At 37.7% G+C, this 17,392-nt stretch overlaps 1 protein-coding gene across 1 annotated transcript in view; it reads left to right on the top strand.

Annotated features, from left to right (window-relative positions):
* Window positions 1–17,392, top strand: part of LOC133882180 (protein TIC 40, chloroplastic) — a 50,987-nt gene that overhangs the window by 14,446 nt on the left and 19,149 nt on the right. Inside the window, exons 6-11 of the mRNA XM_062321294.1 lie at window positions 4,692–4,798; window positions 4,883–5,015; window positions 9,858–9,930; window positions 12,906–12,946; window positions 13,440–13,485; window positions 13,796–13,890. Coding sequence (XP_062177278.1) covers window positions 4,692–4,798; window positions 4,883–5,015; window positions 9,858–9,930; window positions 12,906–12,946; window positions 13,440–13,485; window positions 13,796–13,890 — 495 coding nt within the window. The remainder of the gene's footprint in view (window positions 1–4,691; window positions 4,799–4,882; window positions 5,016–9,857; window positions 9,931–12,905; window positions 12,947–13,439; window positions 13,486–13,795; window positions 13,891–17,392) is intronic.

The following is a 17,392-nucleotide window of genomic DNA, read 5'->3' as shown; positions in this document are numbered from 1 at the left end:
CTAGCATTCATGGGTGTAGAATGAGTTCGTTACCGCTGAAGTATTTGGGTCTTCCGTTGGAAGCTGCTTATAAGGCTTCTACCATTTGAAATGGCATTATTGAGAAGATGTAACATAGGTTGGCGGGTTGGAAGAGGCTTTGTTTATCAAAGGGAGACAAATTGACTTTGATAAAAAGTAGTTTTTCGAATTTACCATCGTATTATATGTTCCTTTTCCCTATTCCAGTAGGAGTGGTTAATTGACTAGAAAAACTTCAGAGGGACTTTATTTGTGTGGTATTGGTTTTTTTTTTTTTTTTTTCTAGGATAAGTAATGGAGATTTAAAAAAAAAAACATAAGGCTCCCTTAAATACACAGGTATGGAGACTTTGATATCTTTTGTTAGGTGTTCCTTGTGTGGTATTGGTGATGAGTTTAAGTTTTATCTAGTGAAGTGGTCGAAAATATGTACTCTAATATTTTCAGTGGGTTTGGGGGTGAAAAATTTGATACAATTTAATTGAGCCCTTTTGGGTAAGCTGTTGTGGAGGTATGCTACGGAGAGGGAGGCTCTTTGGAGATCAGTTGTGGACATTAAATATAATTGTTTGAAGGGAGGTTAGTGCTTTAAGGATGTTGGGGGCCTCTATGGTGTGGGAGTGTGGAAATGTTATAAGGAGGGAGTGGGAAGATTTTTCTAAACATGTGAGGTATGAGGTAGGAGATGGATCTAAGTGCGGTTTTGGCATGATGTTTGGTGTGGGGAGCAACCTTTGAAGTTCTTATTTCCGGATTTATTCACTATTGCTTGTGGTTAGGATGCGTGGGTGGCAGATCATATGTATGTAGATTTGGAATGAAAACATGCATTGGAATATTTTCTTTACAAGACTTGTGCATGATTGGAAGGCATGAAGGGGAGGAAAATATTTGCTATCTTCCTTCTAAAAGGGGATCATTTGAAGTTAAGTCTTACTATCTACTCTAGTGAGTTGGAACAAGATTTGTACACCTTTGTATGCAGGTGGGTTGGGAGTTCACAATCTCATCCAGTTCAATCGAGCGCTTTTGGGTAAATGGTTATGGAGATATGATAGGGAGAGAGAGGCTTTATGGCGTTTGGTGATTGATGCCAAATTTCAGAGCCTTAAGGGTGGGTGGTGCTCGAAAGAGGTCTTGGGTTCCTTTGGAGTGGGTGTATGGAAACATATAAGGAGGGGGTGGGAGAATTTTCGCTATTTTGTTCGTTTTGAAGTGGGGAGTGGATCTAATATTAGCTTTTGGCATGACCGATGGTGTGGGGATAGTTCTTCGAAGCAATGCTTTCCAGCTCTTTTTTGTATTGTAAGGAACAAAGACGCGTTGGTGGCGGATAATTTGATGGTCCATAATGGTGTAATTCAGTGGAATGTTCTCTTCACAAGACAAATCCAGGACTGGGAGATGGATATGGTCCTCTCTTTCTTCGACCGATTATATTCTACTTCGATTCGTCATGGTGAGGGTGATAAATTAGTGTGGAATCCCTCTAAAAAAGGCTTATTTGAGGTGAGATCCTTCTATGAAGAGCTCTGTAGGAAAGATGGCCCATCTCTTCCTTCTTTTCCTTGGAAAAATATTTGGCGTGTTAAGGCTCCAACTAGGGTGGCTTTCTTCGTATGGTCAGCAGCTTTGGGCAAAATTTTGACGCATGATAACTTGCGTAAGAGGAATGTAATAGTAATGGAGTGGTGTTGTCTATGCAAGAAGAGTGGGGAGTGTATTGATCACTTGTTGCTTCATTGTGAGGTAGCCCAGGCCCTATGGAGCTACGTTCTTAATTTATTTGGGGTTGAGTGGGTTATGCCACAATCGGTGTTGGGGTTATTGACTAGTTGGGGGGCGGCAAGTGGGAGTCGGCATGCGAAAGAGGTTTGGCGGTTAGCTCCTCTTTGCTTGCTGTGGTGTATTTGGAGGGAGCGGAATGCTCGTCTGTTTGAAGATGTAGAGACACCTATGGTGGAACTACGGAAGCGGTTGCTCAACACTTTATATTCTTGGATAGCGCCACATCATAGTTTGAGTGTCTTTTCTTTTGTAGACTTTTTAAACTTACTTTCTGTTCGACCCGTTTAAGGGCTCTCTTGTATACTTCCCGTGTATAAGGGTTGCGCCCCTTAGCGCTTTTCAATAAATTGCAATTACTTATAAAAAAAAAAAAGTAAGTTCCCATTTTCCATGGAAGAGTATTTGAAAAGTTAAGGCTCCCTCGAGAGTAGCTTTCTTTTTGTGGACGACGGTTTTAGAGAAATTTTTAACTTTAGATAATTTATGAAAGATGAATGTTATTTTGGTGGAGTAGTGCTGTATTTTTAAGAGATGGAGGGAGTCTATTGATCATCTTCTCCTTCAATGTGAGGTTGCATCAAAATTGTGGAGTGCACTTTTCCAGTTGTTTGGGTTGTTTGGGTTATGCCTTGATAGGTGAGCGAGTTGTTGGTGAATTGGAGGGGACAATTGAGAAACTTTACAGCTTTGAAAATATGGAGCTTTGTGTTTCATATGGTGTCTTTGAAGAGAGCGGAACGCAAGGAGCTTTGAAGATCGTGAACATGGATTGCAAGAGCTAAAGAAGATGATGTTACAATCCCATTATACATGGAGAGTAGCATGGAAGAGTTTACTTATCAACAAAAGATATTGTTCGTGATTACTTACTTTTCCTTCCACAGCAACTGCAGCCCACGATAGAGAGCTTTGGTCACCTTGTACATTCCTAAATTTTTGCTCGAGATTTGTTCAATTGTGACTTCAGAAAAGCCCTAGCTCCTTTCTTAGCCACTGATTTGGTCAACAGACAGGGCTTTGGTTAGAACTCTAGAATTTAAGCGTTAGAAGATTATGGCACAATTTAGCAAGTCATCAGGTCTATAGAGCATTTTCATCTGGGCCTTCCATACCAATAATCATTCTTTTATTGAAATCTTTCTCTCCTTTTTTTTTTTTTTTTTTTTTTTTTTTTTTTTTTTTTTTTCCTGAACTGTATATTATTTTGTTTTACTTTCAATGTTTTGGCACTTTTTTTAGTTCATCAAAAAAATGTTTCGGCACTTTTTGCAATCATACCTTTAAAGTTTAAAAAGTTGCAATGTCGGGTTGGGAATGTTTTAAAATTTTGCAATGTCATCCTCTCCCTTAGGATTTTCTGTTAAATTCTAACAGAGGACGCTAAAATACCCCAATTTTTTTTTTTTTTTTTTGAAAAAAAAAAAATATTGCTCCATGGTGACCCAAGGCTGCTGTTCCATGTTTTATTTTTTTTTTAAAAAAAAAATTAAATTATTTAATTAGGGTAATTTTGTATTTTTATAAGTTTTAGAGGGGTATAAGGGACATTTCACCTATGAACTGTTTGATTTAACCTTAAATCTTAATGGTAGGCGTGATATGGCAAATTTTTAAAACATGGGAACCCAACATTGCAACTTTTTAAACTTTGAAAGTATGATTGCAAAAGTGTCGAAACATCAAGAGGTAAGTAAGTGAAGTTACCACCGCAAAAAAAAAAAAAAATGCAACTTAATCTAGAACCTGTGGATTCTATGCTTTTATGGTGGCCACAGTTGAGAGTAAATACATAGGTATTCTAATGTTCAAGGCAATAATCTTTTGGGGGGATGTTATTAACAAGTTGGCCGCATAAATGGCTGGCCAGACTATGCAACGTGCATTGGCAGGCATTGCCCTGCTTGCCCATGCCTCAAGCTTTTATGCTTGTAGCTCTTATTATGTATGCGTGCATGTCTTTGGCGTGTAAAAGAACTAAGATATATAATTAGATCTAAGAGATCTAAAGGCAGAGAAGAAATTCCTCCAATTGCCCTCATCTAGTTGAAATATTAGGCTTGTAGCTCTTATTATGCATTTGTGCTTATGTGTGCGTGTAAAGAACTAAGAATTAAATTAGATCCAAGACGTCTAAAAGAAGAGAAGAAATCCTCCAATTGCCCTCATTGAGTTGAAAAATGATCTCGAAGAGTTTTTTTCAATCCAAGTGTTAGGACTTTACTTTGTCCCCCCCCAGGCTCTATTTCAACATTAAAATTTTAAGCCTTCCTTCTCCTTAAAATACTTGTTGAGGAATAATTTTATGGTATTCCAAGTCACACTACTCTGATGTCGATTAAACTAGTTTCTCCAACACTGGCCTAGACACGACCTAAAAAGTCCTGAGCAAATAACTCCCTCTCAGCAGTGCATTGAATAAAAATGATGCTCTGAATTGCTGTTCAACAATAAAAAGAAAGCCACTTTTGTTAGAACTTTCCTTCCAAATGGTCTCCAATGAAAATTGACCCCTAGACCTCCTTTCAATGTCCGATAATAAGATCTTATGTAAAATTTCTTCCCAACCCAGTAACTTGCACCACATCAAGTAAATCAAAGTTTTCAATAGCTTCAAGCAAGTCTAGCATTAAATATACAATTAATTTGATGCATATACTTTAAAATATCAAAGAAGTTTTCAACAGATTCAAGCTGCTTTCTCTACTGCAATATCAAACAATTCGGGGAATAAAATTGTCAAAGCTCTTCTCCATACCATAAATCGAGTTCAACTAGATTTTGTGTCACCTACCAATAAAATGAAAAAGAGTTTTGACTTTAAATAGAAAAAGAGCCTGGAAGAAGCTTTCATATTAGAACTCTAATCCAACTTGTGGTAACAGCTTTTGTAGATGTTTCACCGGAAGAAGCAGAGCAAAAGAGCCCTTATGAAAGCTTTAAAGATGCTAGTGGAACAAGTTCGTTCAAGGATGCTCAGATTGCTGGGGTGGTAAGTATTTGTTGTTGAGCTTTTGAACGAGCTGTGGTGTTTAAGTTAATATCTTACGGTTTAACTATTTGAGCATGTTTGAAGGTTTCTCAAAATGGAGCTGCTTCTGAGCGCATAGGTGGTTCTGAATGGTCCCAAGCTACCACTAACCCTGCTGGTTCCGAGTTGTCCCAATCTACCCGTAACTCCACTGCTTCTGATGGGTCCCAATCTACCCGTATGTAGTCAATTGCTTTTCTTATTATTATTACTAGATTGCATCGACCATTGCAGTCCTTCATTACATGGTCTGTCTCCCTCAGTTTTATTACTGGCTTTCTGTTAGCTTCTGTTTCTAATAAGTGTAATATCTTAAATCTATACCAGGACTTGTTTTACTGATATCATGTAGATGAGTTCTTTACTTCTAGAATATATTTCTTAGTTCAACAGTCCTATCTGGTCTTGATGGATAGTTAGTTGTAGAAGGAAGTATTTGGTATCAAGAGCAAATCCTAATGGAGTACCCTTAAGTGAGACGTTTGGAAACTTGGATACTTTAGTTTGAAATGTTTGCTAGTTCAGTACCCTTATCTCAAAACGGCGTATAATTCAATACATTTTTGTAAAGTTATCCCAAAATATAAATATAATTTCAAATCAATATCTTACTCATCAAAGTTGTTTGAAGCAATATTACTTATCAAAAGTTGTTTGAAGCAATATCAATTGAAAAACTTGGTTGGAAATGAAAACCTGTTGCAACTCAGACCCTGCAGCATTAAGCATTAATTTATCTTTGAAATTAATGTTTGAATTCATGGTACAAATTTTACACTGCTTTGTCATCTCTTGAAACAATTGAAGTGAATTTCCAGTGATTTTTCGATTTCGATTTCATATGATATAAGATGTGATTTCTGAATGTTAATTTCCTTCCTTTTGCATTAACAAAAGAAGGGATTTTGGTGATCCTAATTTATCAGAGTTTGCGATTTTAAAAATTATTCTTACTTTAAATTTTGTTTATGAAGTTTTACGAATCCCTCGTCATATATCTCACCAGTGTTGACCACCTCTGCCCCATTACCCCTCAAGCTCCACCAAACCACTCTACCACTTTCCCCACCTCCACCATTTTTGTTACCATCTCTTCCCCTTTTCTTGCGACCACCGCCAGCAGCGGCATGCTGTCAATGACACCACCTCCACCTCCACCTCCACTGCCACTACATCCATCATCGGCTCTCATCAGTGCTTCCACCAAAATCTCTATTGCCACCCCACTATGTCAATGCTACCATCACCATGTTGCTACTATAGCTATCTTGCTACTACTTTCTAGTTACTACTCACACCAGGATGTGCTGCGGCACCTGCCAGCACCATTGAATAATCACTACCTTCATTGACACGGTCACCAACCATCATGATCTCCATTTTGATTGCAGTACATATATTCATTTACATAGTGAAATTTGTTAATGGAAGGCTTTTATTTGTAGAATCTGTTAATTCTGTCATTTTTATCTTTTGGTAAATCTCCAGCAGTATGACAATGAACTAGCAGCGCCACTGGATTTAAGCTCCACTGGTATTTTATGCATTAAAAGCCTTGATAAGTACAATTCTACTAAATCAGATAGCTGACAATAGAATTTGTTGTTTGTGCATCCTTTTCTAACCATATGGTGGTGGACTTTTGCCCCCAACTTATCTCTTTGCTTGGGCTAGCCACTCAAGCTCTTGGTTGAAGTCCTTCCTTCTAGTTGTTTCAGCCTAGCAAAGATGTCTATCCCCCTCCTACACCCTTAATGTCTTCTAAAAGTCTCAATTTTTGTACCAGTGCTTGGTTACCCCTAGGTCCCTAGAGACCTTGTTAGTCCACCTCGTCATATTAGATTTTGAAGTCTTAATTTCTTTAGAACACAAACTAGAAGATTCTTTGAATGGATTTAACCAATTATTCATATTTTCAATGAAACTTTCTGCACAAACAACATATATTTAAATCCACCGGTTTATTACCTTTATTCTTCAACCTCTCCTTTACTCACTTGTTCAAGATTTTTTTTTTTGATAAGTAATAGCAATTTATTGAAAAGCGCAAAGGGGCGCAACCCTTATACACGAGAAGTATACAAGAGAGCCCCTAAAAGGGTCGAACAGAAAATAAATTTAAAAAATCTACAAAAGTAAAGACACTCAAACTATGATGTGGCGCTATCCACAAATATAAAGTATTGAACAACCGCTTCCGTAGCTCCACCATAGGTGTCTCTACATCTTCAAACAGACGAGCATTCCGCTCCCTCCAAATACACCACAGCAAGCATAAAGGAGCTAACCGCTTTTATTTTTCTACGCATGTAGTTATCCCAAAAACCCATTGGAAGAGTCTCAATTTTTGTCTTTGTTTAATCCTCTCACTGGTTATTTGTTAGTCTGGCTTTTCATTCTCTTCCTTTCCCTCATTCACTTTCTTCTTCAGCTTCTTCCACCTTCTTTGATACCACTATCAAAACAGCTGCCTTCTTTCTCTTGCTCTTCATCTTTTCCTCTCTCCTTGACGCCACAGTGCTGAAACATTGCAGACATTTCAACCAAAATTATTGAGTTTTGATTTTTTTTTTTTTGGCGGGCAGAAGCATGGACTTGTGTTTGAAACCAGCGAAAATCCTTTCTTTGATCAAAGCACTTGAATATTAAGACTCCACCCTGGCATTTTCTTTTATTGGTAAAATTAACATGCACAGAACTGAACCAGCTGCATACTGACTTAGAAAACATAAACTGAGACTTGATCCGAAATTAACTCTACAATGTCTCAAGAGGGACTTGATCTGAAATTAACTCTACAATGTCTCAAGAGGGCCCACATGACTTTATCTATCCCAAATCAAGCTTGAGTTCTAGTAGCCTTTTCTGCCTCTATGTCTTCAAAATTGCTGCATCCATGTTTTTCATGTATGAGACAATGAAGAGTTTTTGTTGTATCCTTTGTGTATAAGTGCTTTGCGGTAAATTTTTATTGACAAAAAAAAAAAAGAGAGCAAGAAATATAAGACAAAGTGGATAGTTTGCACATGAAAACAAATCTTGCAGAAGGCTAAGAAAAGTTTGGAAACAAATTAATCTGTTATAGTCTGGTGCGATGGGTTGTCTCCAGTTTTAGAGTGGCCTGTCATGCGGCACATTAAGCTTTTTTCGGTATGGTCTGATGAAGCCGAGCTACAGCCAGTGGTGCAGAACGCGTCACCGGAGGTGGTTCTGTTGCCGATGATCGCTTTTGAAGATTTCCGTTAGGTTGGTTTTGGGCCGGTGTGCACAGGTGAAGTCGATGAGTCCTCTTTGTGGTTCCTCGCCGGTGGTACCGTAGATTTGGCTGGAGGTAGCCTAGTTTTCGCCGGTTGGTAGTGGGTCCAATGTTAGCTTGTTGAAGGTTAGGGCTGAAGGGCTCCGGTTTGATGGTTTTGTTTTGACAGTTGTCTTGGAGCCCCTGTTACCGTCAACTCCTAAACCCTTGAAGCTTTACAACCAAAAGCTAAGGACAATAGATTTGCGAAGATGGATGATAGACTTTTCGTTGAGGCAGTGCCGACTACTAGTGGTCCACCTGCTATTCTTCTAGGTTTTAGCATGGGTCCGCTCTCTCTGCTGTCTAGTGAGATCGTAGCCAAGCTCTCGTCAGAGATTATTCAAGGCCATGAGATAGTTAGTGTAATTGTTCTGAAAACTCCTCCGGCAATGGGTATTCTCCGAAGTGGGTTTCTCAAGCCGGCTCTTTGTTGTTCGTCTGAGCTAGGTTTGGATAAGGGAGGTGTTATCAGCTCGTCAAGTCTGGCTTCGTTATCGGCGCTGGTTGTGAGGGATGATGGGGAGGATGCGGATTTCAGGTTGATAGGATTGGCTCAATCTCAGAAGTGGCCGGTTGGTTTTGGTTTGTCTTCGGAGCTGGTGGTGTGTGATCTTGGAGGTGATTTATGGGATGGGGACGATGGAGATTTTCCTTACCCTGTGGGTGTTTTTCCCCCTGCCATGCCCTCGGATTGGGCTTCGGGTTGCGATAAGGATGTGTGTCCTGTGGTGGGGGTCTTGTGTGGGGGATTGAGGATAAGACTATGGCTTTCCTAACAGTCATTGAAGAGGATCATCCTCAGGAGGTAAAGGGTGTATGCTCTAAGTCTGGAGGTAGGCGGGAGCTTTTCAACTTAGAATGCTCCATAAACTTCGACATTCCAAGTGCGTCCTCTAGGCGTGGGAAATGCAAGGCTTGCGTTATGTAGCATTGTGTGCTTTGTGTGGGTTTCGGGTCATAAGGGGTTTTGGGTCTAAGGGCTTTTGGTGTTTTGTGGGTTTCAAGTTTGAGTGTTTGTTGGGTTTTGTGGGTTTTTCTTGTTGTTTTGTTTGGGTTTTTGTTTTCTCGTTCTAGTTAGGTGCTTCCTGTGTACTTTGCTGTGCCTTTCACTTCTTTTAATATATATCTATCATCATGATATGGTGCTTCATGCCATTAGAACATTTGATAAGGCCATCCCTAGGTTCGTTATATCAGGACATCATATTCTATTCAAAAATAGAAATATAAAAGTAGTCAAGAATATGAATGCATCTAGGCAGTTGTTTAGACTCTTTAGAGGGATATTTGGAGTCTTTTATACTGAAGGTTGATGTATCTTTTGTTGCTACTAGATATTAAATATGTCCTTGAATTATTGATTGTCTTTATAGTTATTAGACCGTGCTCATTTAAATAGATGTTGTTTGTATTCCTGTTACTTCTAAAACATATACATGTATGATGGTGATTTAATGCATGTATTATCTGCAAGGGCACATGTTTGTCTGCTAGGTTCATTGCTGTATCCTATTACATGCTGTGAATGCATGTCTCTTCTTGTGTCATACAAAATTTTGTTCCTCAGATCCCACTATTGTCATAAAATGGATATGGTGTAACTATTTGCATGAGTGTATGACTTCTAATGGCAGACTATTTTTGCCATATTAATCTCAGTTTTTGCTTTTCTTACAATTTAATCAGACATTCTAAGTTTGTTCTTATTTTATATTTGGATAGGAAAATCTGTCATATCGGTGGATGTTTTGGAGAAAATGATGGAAGATCCAACAGTGCAGAAGATGGTTTATCCGTAATATGGTTTCTTTGTCTATTTAACATTTTATGCTTTTCTAATTATCATAAATGATTTATCTTGCGTTGTTCCTGAATGTTTCTTCTTGTTGCTAAGGTTTAAACATTAATTGGATATCAGAAGTTTCAATAATCACATCCATGTCTTTGATATGTGTAATATGCAAACCAACTTGATATCAGATATTTTCCTTTTCTCAATTCACAGCTTTAAAGAAAATGATCGAAGGTCCAATAGTCAAAGATTAATAGACCTGTTCTGCCCAAAATGGGAAGGGGCTACCGTTATTAGCTTACTGACGCCATGGTTTACAGTCAAGTGCTAGAGTTCTCTGAGCTACAGGTCCCACACTGCCTACCAGATCTGCTCCCAGGAGTGCCCTAAAAAATAAAAAATAAAAAAACTCATCCTCACTTTTATCACCGAATATAGCTTCTTGTCTATTTCTATAATTGATTTGTCTTTGTGTTTTGCTATGGTTCAAAATCCTGCCTTAGTATTTGTTTCTTTTGAAATTATAAATGAATCCCTGTGTCATGAAATTTCAGATGCTAATTGATTCTTAGAAATTTTAATAATCCATGTTTTTTATATTTAAAATTATGCAAGCAACTTGATTTCATATACCGTTTCTTTTCCCCACTCTGAGATCTGTCTTTACAAGAACAAGATCTGCAAGTCAGCAGTAACAGAGACACAAGCAGCTAAACTAGCTGCCAACAAATACACAAGTAACTATCTAACAAACATGACACAAATCAAATTCAATCAGAAACACAAAAAGGATTTCTCCAAGGACAACAACTAGCATTGCTCTGAATGGTGTTTTGAGTTCCTGGAAATCTGTCTCATCTTGGATTTGATGCCACACAAATTCGAAATTGGTTATCTTTAATGTTGTGGCAGTTATGCTCGTTTTGCAATTCGATAATGTATCTATTTTTTAGTTGTAGAATGTATTACTGGAAAATCAGACCTCAATAATGAAGGTAACTTCTAATAAAGTGTTACCTCCATTAAAAATTGGAAGATTTAAACTTGGAGAACTCTAAACAAAATTAGTGTTTTGTCATACACGTCTGTGTAGAAATATAGATGTACATCTGTAAATAAATAGTTATTTTTTGTGGGATTGTACATACTTTTGATGCTTCTTTTTGTATGTATTCCATAGCTTTGGTGCTATAACATAGCATTGCAAAGGAAACTGAAATGGCTGAGATTTCAGCTGTTATAGGCCGGCTTGCTGAATGCTGAACCTTGTACATTAAGGCCAAAGACCTTCAACTGGATAAGTTATTTCCTTATTTCTTGGAAGATTCACCCTGTAATATACTTTTAATATTACTGCTCCATAGGTGAACCAAAACTTCAACATGCTATAACTCCTTACCGGTATCTCAAGTATGCCACATTGTTCACCAAATGTGCGTCAACATGACTACCCCACACTTGGATAGGACACATTGAGTACACCCTATACATATATCATAAATATTTTCTGGATGTGACACTAGATATATAGATTTTTGAACATCATAAATTTTGATCTAGTAAACTTGTAAATGAATAAGGGTTTTTTTCGGAGGGGGTTTCTCAACCCGAGCCCGACTATGAAAGTTTCTACTCCTCATTCCTCGCTTTTAGAGTCGGTCGTGTTGTCATTGACTCTAGATGTCAAGAAAGATGGAGTGAATGGTTTGTCCCAATCTCAGAAGTGGCCAGTAGGTTTTGATTCGTTTGGAGAGGTAGTTGTGTAGTAGGGTGATGAGATTTGGAATGGGGAGGCTGGAGATTCCCCTTACCCTTTGGGTGTTCTTCCTCCCAGCATGGCATTGGATTGGGAGGTGGATAGTGCTGAGAATGAGGGTCTGTCCTTGGCGATTCTGGATGCCTTTGACTTTCTTTGGGAAGTTGAGGTTGCGCGCCCGAAATTCAAAGACAAGAGGGAGATTTTGAATTCGGTAAGCTCCATCAACTGCGGTGATGCAAGTGCGTCCACTCGGCATAGGGAAGGGAAGGCTCACGTGCGGTAGCGGGGAATGCTTCTTGAGGTTTCAAGTTTGAGGGTTTTTGGTTGTTGAGGGTTTGTTGGGTTCTTTTTTCTTTTTGTGGGCTGCTTTGGCTGTTCCTGTGTACTTATGGGCTTTTTTAATAAAACTTTCTTACTTATCAAAAAAAAAAATATATAGACACTAGATGAATCAATGATTTACCAGAATTTTTCGAATTAATCTGCTTCTAGATTGACTCATGTGAGAGGTCCAAGATCCTTTGATTTCTTACATTTTTTTTTTAAGCATGATCATTTCGTAAGTGTTAGGTTTTGTAGCAGTTGTCTGGGTGGCATAGGAAAAGCATGCTGTTAGGGTCATAAATTACAAATACTTTTCCTTTGGAACTCTCCAATAATTTGAGATGCTAGGATCTGTGACAGTGTACAGCAGTCAGATGCTTTACATACTATTATTATGCCAAGGTGGCTGTTCTAATGTTGCAATGCATTGATACTTCGTGTTTTGTCATCTATCTGGGATAAGTCTCATTTATTCTATTTTTTATCTTTTCATCTAATTATTTCTGCTTGCATATAAATATGTCGTTGATCTTCTTTCATTCTTGTAGGGGTCTTTGGGTTTCCTCCTATTTTTGGGTTTTTCGGGTGTTTTTCATCCCTCCCCTCTCTCTCATGTTTTGATTTCCTCTTTGTATACTTTCTGTATACTTAGGAGCGCCTTTTACGCTTTTTATAAAATTCTCTACTTATCAAAAAAAGAAAAATCTTCTTTCATTCTTGTTACACTTAATATGACTAAGCATTGCTCCACACAAGTTATAATTTTTTTTTTGCTAACTTAAGTAAATTATGTAGAAATTAGTAATGTTGTGTTTTCTGCTATGCCTGTTGTAGCATATATCATTATTATTGGTTTGGGATCTTATGAAAGTGATTCTCTTCATATTCTTTGCAGCCATTTACCAGAGGAGTTCAGGAATCCTGATACCTTAAAATGTAAGTTACTTCGATATTGCCCAGCGCAAATATTTGGAGCACTGCAACCAGTCACTATACCTGTCCATCTCTAAAAGAAATAAAAAATAGAATAATGTCACTCTCTTTTACTTATTTTTTTTTGTCCCCTTTTGAGAATGGTTGATCATGGTTCTAGTCTGGAAAAACCTTATATAATTGAATGGAACACGCATAACAATATTTCCATTTTTTATAACCTTAGATGTCAGTTGTGGAAACAATTTATTAGAACTTGAATTTTTTTTTTTAGCATTTTTGTCTGGTGGATGTGATGTGTATGTCTTCCTTCATTAAGGGTTTCTGCATCAGTATCTTTCTTATTACGTGAAATATCTGGTCCCATTTTGTACATTTCCATTCCTTTTTAATTTCTAGTGAATAATTCCTTTTATGTCATTGGTGGAACACATCATTAGTGTGTTTTAGAGCTAGAATTAATTAATTTTTATTTTTTATTTTTTATTTTTTATAGGGATGCTACAAAATCCACAATATCGTGAACAACTTGAGGAGATGCTGTAAGACCTTTTTTCACCTTTTATTCATATGATCTTGTTGAGGCTGCAGTTTAGTAATGTAGAGATTTTGTGAACAAGTGCTTTGGAAGACTTTCTGTAGTATCTATATTAAGGTTATGAACAGAATATGCCGAAGTAATCAATTTTATGTTTGGTCTAATGTTTATTGTTGATTTATTACTATGTTCTCCTCTTTTGGTCCAGTAGGTTGCGGTTCTCTCAGTTGTTCTATTAAAATCTGATAGCCTAAAATATTCGCTAATTTGTGATGTTTCTTAATTCCTTCCCCATACTTGATATTTTTTCGCAGGAATAACATGACCGGAAGCAGCGAATGGGACAAGAGAATGATGGATTCCTTGAAAAATTTTGATCTTAACAGTCCTGACGTTAAGCAGCAGTTTGGTAAGTTTTAATTGAACTACTCTTTGCTCTATGTCAATGTTCCATACATTTTTTAGAAGTTTTGAATATCCTATTCAATTTGTATTAGGGTTATTTGAGTCAGATAATGAGTAGATGATTGATTTTTTATCTTCTGGTCCTTTTTTTTTTAAAAAAAAAAAAAGAAAAAGAAAATGGTGATGTACATGAACGAGTTCTTGGATTAATCAGGACCATCCTGCTAGAATAAGTCAAGTCTTTTGCTGTTCTTTTCTGACTTAATAAATACAAAATTTCCTTTGAGGTCTGTTAGTGTTTCGGTACTCTTCTTTTTGGTTCTTCACATAATTGAGAATTTTCTTTGTGTCTGCTTTGAGTTATTGTTTACTGTACTTCTTATCAGAATGTGTATTTCAGATTATTTCTCTCTTACCATTAATCCTGATATGGATTGCTGGTATCTTTCAAAATTAAATTTCTATATGGCTGGAGAATCTGAAGTCTTTAGAGACTGATGACAAGAATGATCAAATTATAGTTATCAAGTTAACTTTATCTAGAGTACAAAATATGTTTATCTAGCGTTGAAAGTGGACTTTACTCCAGATATTACAATCTTTAGCATGATTGCTGATGATTTTGTTTCTACTAGGTTATTTGTTATTGTATGTTTTACTAAATCATCTGGATTGATGTTATCAGGGGCATCTCTGGGTAGGCTTATTGATGGATCTGATCCCATTGTCTATATAGTAACTGGATAAATCCATATTGATATGTTAACTAATGGGGTGACCGTGGACAACTATATCAGGATTATAACCATTCTAATTATAAATATAGTACAACACATAGGATTTATTGTTTAACATGGTTACTTTTGATTTATTTTCAATTTCTAGATGTTTGTGGCGTGGTCTCCCCTAGTCCACCACCACACTCGACAAAGCCTCTCTCTCATACAGTCATACGCACAAAGCCATAACCACTCCCCTAGAAAGGTTGAACATGAGCAAATTTTGGACCCCTAAACTCCCCATAAAAATCGGAGAACATACATTAGGCCAACTTACCAGGTGAAATTTGAACTCTTCGCCCAAACCTCCCACAAGAAATAATGTCGTAACTTCTCAATTCACCTAGCAACTCTAGCCGAGAGGGGGAAAAAAGACAAGAAATCAGTAGCCAGATTAGGTAAGGTACTCTTAATCAAGGGTCTCCTACACCCTTTAGACAAGTACGCTTGCTTCCAACCAGCCAAACGACACTCAATCTTCTCAACAATGCCATCCCAAATAGATTTGGCCTTAAAAGAAGCACCCAACGGAAGACCTGGGTACTTTTTAGGCAAAGATGAAACCCTGCAACCCAAAATGCATGCTAGACCTTCTACATTATTGACATTACATTACCAACAGGGACCAATTCTAACTTAGCAAAGTTAATCTTCAAACCTGAAACAGCTTCAAAGCATAGAAACAAGCACCATAGAGGACAAAGGTGATCTGGATCCGCTCCGCAAAGAATCAAAGTGTCATTCGCAAACAAAAGTTGAGAGGTATTGATCCGACCAGCATCCCTATGCCCCACATAAAAGCCAAATAAAAGACCTCCCCTCACTGCAACTAGATCATCTCACCTAAAGTCTCCATAACAACAACAAACAATAATGGAGACAGGATTCCCTGTCTCAGACCACAAGAACTACCAAAAAAATGGGTAAGAGTGTCGTTCACCAAAACAGAAAAGCAAACGGAACAGATACAATGAGCTATCCAGGAACGCGATTTCTCCCAAAAACCGCACATCCTCAGCATGTACAACAAAAGATCCCAGTTAATGTGATCATAAGCTTTTTCTATGTCCAATTTGCTTGGCACTCCTAGTTTCTAATGACCCTGAACAAAGGAGCTGCTCTCGATGTGAGATTAGCATCAAAAGAAAAAAGAGGAATTTGATGCCCCGGCGTAGCATCCCTGGATAAGCCTTAAAAAAACACACACACACACCCCCAATGGACCGGACACAAACAAAAGAAACAAGAAAAGGGCCATGATGATGAAAGCGTTCTAGGACTTGGAAATAATATTCTCCAAAACCATTTCCACTTGTTAACTAAAACTTTAGCAATAATTTTGTAGATGCCACTCACTAGACCAACTGGTTGAAAATCCTTAAGATCAACCGCCCTTGAAATATTCGAACAAGAGAAACACAATTAAGAAAAATAACACACAAAAAAAATTATAAGCAATTAGAAAAACGAGAACAAATGTAGGCAGCCATCCAAATAATGTCTCTTAATACTGTCAACGCCATTCTCAAAGGAGTCTTATTCCGCCAAATGCTCTTCCAAGGAAAAGGAGACCCATTGGGGGGGATCAACGTATTGTAAAAAGATCTAACCTCAAAAACCCACCTTTTGGAAGGAATCCAACAAATCTTATCCTCACCACCTAGTTTCAACTTGAGAGAATACAAAAAGTTAAAGAACGAGGAAATCGAAACCACCTCTTAGTCATGCACTGATCTAATATAGGTGATGTTCTACTATATAGTGTCATTAGAAAACTGCAAATGATCTGTCACCAAAGCCTCCTTAAAAGCAAGTTATGTTAAACAACTCCTCGAAAGCTGCCTTCAAAGCTTCATCCACACACTACCCATCATGCTAAAATCTGATCTTAGAACCATTGCCCACCCTAAATCTAATAAATCTAGAGAAATCCCTCCACCCCCCTAATATTTCTCCACACCCCAACCCTGTAAGACCCATTGACCGCATTAGAACACCACCCTCCCCACATGCTGTCATATTTAAAACCACAACCAATCTCCACAAAGCCTCCCCACTTAGAGAATTGCATTGTCCAATTGATATTTGTAGCTAGCAGTATTGGATAAGGATAGCTATGGTATTGATTCAAGAGACTATGGATTTGTTTTGCTTGAAAGATGGGATTGAGACTACCCCAAGTCATTTAGAGTTTGATGTGTGTAGTCTATCTAATCGGTGTATTAATTCTCTCTCTCTCTCTCTCTCTCTCTCATTTTTTCCCTTGTTGTTGGGGGTGAGAGTCTGACTTTGAAGTTGGGTGACAAATCAACCATATTAGTACTCCACATACCGCAATTGAAGATCTAAAACTTTTAAAATTATGTGATACAACCCTAAACCTTTCTGTTAAGGATACAAGCCTACCCGAACCCTCTATAGAAACCCTAGCCGCCACTACAACTCACAAACAAACCCTAGAGCCGTTAGCCTTGATTCAAGGAAGACTTCCTAAACTAAACAACCAAATATCTTCTCCATATCTCTCATTAATTCCACATTAACCAACGGCTATATTGCCTATTTCTTGCCTTATTTAACCTAAAGACAGAATAGAATTACTCTTGTATAATATACCATACATACACAGCAACCTGTAATATCTATATATACTGTATCAATATCAAGACCTATGTATTCAGCGCCTAAAGCTTTTACCCTACTTTTGTATTTAGTTTACATGGTATC

This window comes from Alnus glutinosa, chromosome 11 (genome assembly GCF_958979055.1).
Source record: "Alnus glutinosa chromosome 11, dhAlnGlut1.1, whole genome shotgun sequence".
NCBI classification, from domain to species: Eukaryota; Viridiplantae; Streptophyta; class Magnoliopsida; order Fagales; family Betulaceae; genus Alnus; species Alnus glutinosa.
Note: the sequence above shows the minus strand (reverse complement) of the source record. Positions and strands in the feature narration are given on the sequence as shown.